The sequence below is a fragment of the Neolamprologus multifasciatus genome, chromosome 6 (genome assembly GCF_963576455.1).
Source record: "Neolamprologus multifasciatus chromosome 6, fNeoMul1.2, whole genome shotgun sequence".
NCBI classification, from domain to species: Eukaryota; Metazoa; Chordata; class Actinopteri; order Cichliformes; family Cichlidae; genus Neolamprologus; species Neolamprologus multifasciatus.
The window spans coordinates 31,978,119-31,985,978 of NC_140444.1; the positions used below are offsets into that span (position 1 = coordinate 31,978,119).

General features: G+C 40.7%; 1 protein-coding gene across 1 annotated transcript; it reads right to left on the reverse strand.

Moving 5' to 3' along the window:
• Positions 1-875: 875 nt before the first annotated feature.
• Positions 876-7,860, reverse strand: LOC146517390 (85/88 kDa calcium-independent phospholipase A2-like). Its single transcript, XM_085163202.1, has 8 exons — positions 7,307-7,860; positions 7,076-7,226; positions 5,985-6,121; positions 5,328-5,482; positions 5,158-5,223; positions 3,896-3,997; positions 3,616-3,689; positions 876-1,664 (listed from the first exon to the last, which is right to left on the reverse strand). The coding sequence occupies exons 1-8, from the start codon at positions 7,467-7,469 to the stop codon at positions 1,520-1,522; spliced, it is 993 nt and encodes a 330-aa protein (XP_085019328.1). The 5' UTR covers positions 7,470-7,860; the 3' UTR covers positions 876-1,519.

The following is a 7,860-nucleotide window of genomic DNA, read 5'->3' on the forward strand; positions in this document are numbered from 1 at the left end:
TCTCCGTCACAAATGGTGTGGTCACCTGCAGGTTGAAGGTCATTGCAACTCCAACCCACATCCACTGCTACTGTACTTAAAAGAAGTTAGGACACCATTAAAGACTTTGTTCAGGTAATTGCATTTGGATCACCTAAATCATGCCTGGACTGACAAACAAATCATCCTCATGGATGTTACAACATACCAAGCTTCTGTTGTTGAATGCAGCAACCAGCAATTACACTGGACTGTCATTCCTACCAGAGAATTGTAGTCCGATTGCATTACCAGAAAGTAACCATTTCAAACATTGAGGACAGCTATAGTACTAGTACCTTGGAATCACACAGGCAAATGGCAACCATGAAGAGGCCGCTTGGCAAGCTGCAACCACCAAACACCTGCAGAGAGTAAGGCGACTTCTGAGGAGTCAGCCAAATGGGGTGGACAAGATCCAGGGCAACATCTACACCCTGCTGTTCGTCAGATACCCTGCTGGGACAAGAAGTTGGCCAAAGGAAGCAATAAAGCCACTGACCTTATCATGCATAGAGGGTTTCAAAGCAATAAACAGCCAAGTTTATAAGGGTGCAGGCTGACTGAGATTAACTGAAACAACAACAAAGCAGTTCGATCAATATTAAGATATTTTATTCCCATACCATTTATACTTCAGGATTAAGCCAAATACAAAAAAAGAAAAATACAAAATAATTTGTTCCTCTTGTCCGTGTTGTGCAGATAGCAGCTGTTCCTTTATCTTTCACAGAGATGATTCATTCAAATACATCTTTCATGTCAGTTTTAAGATTTCATATTAATATCAGATTTTATCAACAGACATGAGGCTAAATATTGCGTTTCAAGTCAATATAAATAACTCAGAAAGGCATTAGATTACTACAGAAGGAAGAAAAGGTACAAATGTGGGTCCCACACATAAGGCAGAACTGGTTCAACATCATCACCATCTCAGCTGCACCTGAGAATACTGCTGATGCTCTGGTGGCAATTCAGGGTCCCTTTTATCACACAGCTTAATGGAAAAATTCAATGACTCGGGTGTATTTGTAAGTGTGTGTCAGAAGTGAATGTGATGAACAAGTGAGAAAAAAAGGGAAGGAAACACTCCAGATTTACCTCAACAATTCCAGAGGTAGATTGACCCACAGTGTAGGGGGAAGTGGAAACTTACATGACACTGTAACAGTCAGTTTACATTTCCCTAGTACATCTTCAACTTCTTCATTGGTTCATATGTTAGAAGTAAACCTGATCAACTACAACAGGATCAGTGCTAATGTCACATGATGCTACATAAAACACCTTTAAACAGGCTTTAGTAGGTCAGCTGTTTCCTGGGTTAGCTTTCCACATATTTAATACTTTTGTACTCATACTCAAACTGATTCATTCAGTTTGAAAACAGAGCACACCAACACAGACATTACAGTTTTTAGTCAGACATACAGCTCAGTAATCTCACTGCTCCATTCAAACACTCTTCACAGCCTCCATTTGTGATGTTCTTGTGCTTTTAATTGTTCAGTAGTAATTTTGCCAGAGACTGGAGGACCTCCCTCTTCTCATACAGATATATCTGGGTCTCCCACAGCATGTCCACCAGGGCTGCATCGCTCACCTCATCCAGCATCACCTCCTGAGATAGTTGGGGACTCAATCTGCACACAATGCAACGGACACAGTGATTAATAAACAAAATAGTGATAACTAACTGTGCAGAGAGACATATTGAAGACAGTAAAGACAAAATGCAAAAAGAAAGGGGTAAATAAAAAAAAGAGAAAAAAAAAATCACCATTACTGCTGAAGAGCTTTTGGAGCTACGTTCATGCTTCTTTTCCACTGCAGGCTTGCTTACAAGACAATGCTGAACCACATGGTACAACAGAAAAAGAGTGTGTGTGCTAAACTGATCGACTGCAGTGTAAACCTGTTATTTGGTACTTTATGAGTTTCTAACAGAAGTGAAACTACAGCATTTGGTCTCAGGTTCTCACGTGATTACAGTGAAGAAGACGAGATGCAACATAACCTCATGACCTTGTGACACTTTAGGGTCCTTTTTATCACACAACTTAACGGAAACACTGACATCAAAATTTATATGTATGGACTGATATCATATTTATAAACACAAACATCTACATATTTATAGATGCACAGGGTTCTCTGCAGGGACCAGTTCTATTTATATTCTACATGCTTCTCTTAGGCAGGCGTATTATACATATTTCTATTGCTATTTAAATGGTGTGCACCTTTATCTATCCATGAAGCTAAAAGACACAGCAGTTAGTTCCACAGTGCCTCTTTTACCTCGTCTTCCTCACCCTCAACAGCAAAAAGCCGCCCCTCTCCCTGAGCCTGGAGATTTCTTCCTGTTAAAAGGGAGTTTTTTTCTTCCCACTGTCAGCAGTGCTTGCTCATAGGGGAGTCATCTGATTGTTGGGGTTTACTCTCTATTACTGTAAAGTAATTTACCTTAAAATATAAAGTGCCTTGAGGTGGCTTGTGATTTGATGCTATATAAATAAAACTTAATTAAAACCAAACTGAATTGAAATGTCATAACTACATCCATGAAAGTAATTTATAATGTGACAAAACTGCAGTCATGTCATATATAGGTTGGTCATAAATGTCCTACTTCTAGATAACTGACATGCTGCAGATTTGATCACTGTGACAGTTCACATGTAATGTACATGTGAATCATATCTATGTGGATGCAGTCATACTCCCTGTTAAAGCCAAAAACTAATTTTAAATCCTGCTCCTCACAAACGTCTTGAATAATCAGGCCCCATCTTACCTTAATGACCTCATAGAACAGTCTCACCCTATTAGAGCACTTTGCTCTCTGACTGCAGGTTTACTTGTAGCTTCTAGAGTATTTAAAAGTAGAATAGGAGGCAGAGCCTTTCAGGCTCCTCTTCTGTGGAACCAGCTTCCAATTTGGACACGGGAGACAGACGCCATCTCTAGTCTTAAGATTAGGCTTAAAATGTAACTTTTTAATAAGGCATATAGTTAGGGTTGGAACATGTGACCCTGAGTTTGCTGCCATAGGTGTAGGCTGCTGGGGGATTCCCATGATGCTTTGAGTGTCTCTTCTTCAGTCACCCTTTTCACTCACTATGTGTTTATACACCTCTCTGCATTTAATCAATAGGTATTATTAATCTCTGGCTCTCTTCCACAGCATGTCTTTGTTCTGTCTCATCCACTCAGCCCCAACCGGTCACCAAAGATGGCCGCCTCTATGTGAGCCCGATTTTAGTGCAGGTTTCTTCCTGCTTGCTCATAGAGGGGTCATATGATTGCTGGGCTTTCCTCTATTTTCTGTATTATTGTAGGGTCTTTACCTTACAATATAAAGTCAAATCACAACTGTTGTTGTGATTTGTCACCATTTAAATAAATTGAAGTAAACACTCAGTCTTACAGGAACTCCTTTTAAACCACTGCAGATGAAGCGTCTGAGAATAAGAAACAACTACAAGCATTCTAAGATAAATGGATGAGAGCAAGTTGGTACAAATACAGAGAGGCTGAGAAAAGAGGATGCATTAAAAAAGAAGCAAAACCAACACGTGTGTCGTTTCTGACCTGTGGTAAATGGTGTCGATCATTTCACACCACGCTCTGGCCCTGTCCACTGCACAGCCATCAGAGTCTTTACACTGTGCAGTAAGAGAGACATATTTATAATGAGCAAGACAAACATGCTTTAACAAATGTTTTTGTTATTAGAACACCAATACATGCACAAATGTCAAATGGAATAAAAACAAATAACAGATTAAATAAAAATAAGTAATCAGGGCACATTACAGCAATGGCCAGAGTTAACCACTCACAGACATAAACTGAAAAATGATGCACTCACACAGTATACCAGCATTTTGCCCAGCTCTTTTGCTCCTACAAAGGTCTTGGCCAGCTCCAGTGGGTTGGAGGGTCGGAACACATCCACAGAGCTCACCACCACCTGAGGAGGTTTACATGGAGACACACAGGAGCACTTGTACAAAATGATAAAGGGGAGGGGGACTTCAAATAGAGACACTGAACTCGAGCTAGTTATTCACAATGTGATAGGTATGTATTCCTGTGTAGCTCTGATACAACTGATATATACACCCACTGGCCACTTAATTAAGTACACCTGTTCAACTGCATGTTAACACATTTATCTAAATCAGTCAATCACATGGCAACGATTCAGTGCATTTAGACATGATCAAGATGAACGGCTGAAAATCAAACTGAGCATCAGAATGAGGAACAAACTTTATTTGAGCGACACAGATGTTGGTGCCAGACAGGCTGCTCTGAGTATTTCAGAAGCTGTTGATCTGCTGGGATTTTCCCACACAACCGTCTCTAAGGTTTACAAGAGAATGGTCAACTTAGTATCAACTAAGGTAATTAAGAGCATTTCTAAACATAAAACATGTCAAACACATGGGCTAAAGCAGCAGAAGACCACACCACGTGTCCTTCTATCAGTTAAGAACAGCAAACTGAGGCTACAAGTCACCAAAAATTGACAACACAATATTAGAAAAAAAGTATCAGGTCTGATTAGTTTTAAATTCTGCAGCAACATTTAGAGTGTTGGGTCAAAATGTGGCATAAAAAACACAAACGTCCGCACTGCTACTAGTCGTGCAATGGTTTCAAGGGCACTTTCCCGGCGCTCTTGGGCCCCTTAGTGCTAAATGACATCATTTAAACACCACAGTTACCCGACTATTGTTGCTGAGCGTGTCTATATTGTATGTCTATGTGGTCCTTTATGACCCCACTTTACCAATCTTTTGAAGGCTGTATCCAGCAGGATAATTTGCCATGTCTGGTTCCTTGAACATAACATCATTTATGTGCATCCAACCAATCTGCAGCAACTCTGTGATATCACGTCAATATGGACCCAAATCTCTGAGGAATCCTTTCATCACCTTGTTGAATTTGTGCCACACAGAATTAGGGCAGGTCTAAAAGCAAAACAGAGTCCAACCCAGTACTAGCGATATGTACCTAATAAAGTGGCCAGTATGTGTATATATCAGTTTACTTTGCATTTAATGACTATTAAAGACACAGAAGAAGAGATACGACTCACATAATTTAACATTTCGACACATAATTACTTGGCTCACCTGTTCCAAGAGAGACCACTATACCCAGCTTCTTTAAGTCCTTCTCACGGCCCTTAGAGACACACGTGCAGAGAAGAAGTCACGAACAAATCCATGTGGCTTAACGTCCATTAAGTGCATAAAGGAAGGAAATTGAATAGAGCTCCGGTTGCCTACCTCTGCTTTTAAGGCCTTATTGTACTGATGGACTTCTGTCATGGCATCTAGTGTCGGGTTATTGGCCAGCAGCCCTCCATCCAGAAAGCGCCCCATTGGTCGGAAGTAGGTGGGAGCAGCGCCGCTGGAGCGAGCAGCTCGCCATACAAGTTGTTCTGATATGAACACAAGGATATCAGTAAGAAAGGAATGCATAGTAAATGCAATTACACTGTTCTGAGTTCATAATTATCACTTCCTGTCTGTCTTTTTCACGACTTTCCAGGACTTGGTCCTGTACGCATACACACACCTTCATCTGTCACCTTCCTTATCTTTCTGGGTGGCTCTTCTGTGTATCCTACTATCAACACATCTTCATCCTCCCAGCCTGTAACAACAACACGGCTGGGACTCAAACAGCACAGGACACGACTCCTTCATGAACAGCACACACAGTCTCAGTTTCAGTGTTGTGTTCACACACAGGCTTAGTTTTCAGGTTTTATTGCCTCAGTGAAGTGAAAGTACATAACCCTCACATTAAAATATGAGCTCTGAAAATTCCTTTGGTGCCATCCAGTGGTATGTTCAGAGCACTTCAACATCCCATTTAATACATTTGACATTTGAGGGCTGGTGCTGTAGCCCGACAAACACAGGTGATATCTGACGTACCTTGTGGGATGGTGAGAGGCTTGAATGTGGCAGTGGTGGTGTATGGGGCCTCTCTGGAGACGGATGGAGGGTCATAGTTCCTGAATATATGAAGCTCGCCTGGATGTCTGTCTGCCAGAACACTGGTCACCATTACCCTGTAAAGAAAGAAAGAAGGGAAAGGATGTTTGCCTGTTCTCCTTAAACACCTGAAAATTTGAACAGCAGCATTTCAACCAAATTACAAAAATATTTTTAAAAACAATCTGGCTTCAGATGTATTATTTTAGTGTTAAGAGAGCCATGCTACACATATCTAAGCAAGTCAGTACCTTTTTTTAATTCTCAGGAACTGAACCTCAGAAAAAATTAGGTGACTCAATTTAACACATCAGGGTAAAACCAGCTCAAAGTTTTAAAAACTGACCAATCACAGCAAAAGAGTGGGATATTTAAAGCTTTTATATGACACTGTTAGCACCAGCAGAAACTAGGGCGACTAAATTCTTAGTCGAGTAAATAAGGAAAAATCTGTAGCTAATTGATTAGTATAAAACCTAAGAAACACTGAGGTCTGAACAATGACAGACGTAAAAGAAGATCAAGGCTGCATTAACAAATTTCTGGTGCTTTTCTATAACAATGTAAAAGCTGCAGCGCCAACTTGTGGCAGATGGCTGCATAACATTTAGAACGCAACAATTTGTCATTCTCTCTGTAAGTGTGACAGGTCGAAAAGTTATGAATGAATTATAATAAAACTTTGTAGGAGTGTAGAGTGGGTTCATGTTAATCACATTTGACCTCTGACCTCACTTTTACGTATCACATCTGCCTTTGTTTCACTTTGTTTCACACGATGATGAATGAGCTGCTAGTTGGTTAGAAATAAACTGCATTATAATATTCTACAATAAGCTCAAGTTATTTCAGTTATTTACAAATCATTACCTATTATCTATTGCACAATGTTTTAATAGAAGATACATTACTCTTTGCTTAAAGGTAAATGCTGCCCAGATGACGAGCAGCTTGGGCAGAGGTCTGCAATTCTTTTGAATTTTAGGGTTTTTTTGGCATTTTTCTGCCTATTATCACATTCAGATATCTACCTGGGGAACTTTATGTCAGTCATCTTGGTGTTTTCTCCAAACTCTGTTTTGAGGAAGTCCTCTAGCGGTGCTGATTCATAGGGTCTTGATCCTTTGAACACCTGCTCCTTTATCCTAAAGTACAGGCAGCGCAGGAACTCCATGGATTTACCTACACATAGAAGAAATGTCATTGTTGTTCTGATGCTATGTGATGAAAACCCAGCACTGGAAAAGGGAACACAAACACACCGTGGATTATAGCCAGAGCCAGGATGCCTCCTGTGCTCGTACCAGCTACCCAGTCGAAGAGCTCTCTGGTGGGTCTGCCCGCCTCCTTCTCCAGAGCGATCAGCATCTGGATCAGCACCAGGCCTTTAATACCGCCACCATCAAGACATAGCAGACTGTCCATCCTGTCGGATGACCCAGACCAATATGATGAATTTTATCCAGCCAATCACTTGCATATCCAACTTTTTAGATCCTCTGGAACAGAGCAGAATCCTCGAAACAGAGTTTACTGAAAAGAGTCATGTGACCAGCAAAACCAAAAATCACAACACACAGAACAGCAAAATAAAGCAAAGCAAAGTAAACCTGGAGAGAAAGGCCTTAAACGCATGCAGGTCAAAGCCCACAAATGGTAAAGAAATCAAGGAGGGCAGAGGCTTCAGTGCATACTGAACAATGGCATTACTACACTGTGAAACCTATTATTGTGCAGCACAGAACAGCAGAAGTGGTTTGACCCTGGATTCTTTCTAAAAGTGAGCTGTGGGTGTATTAATTATACACTTTACAAT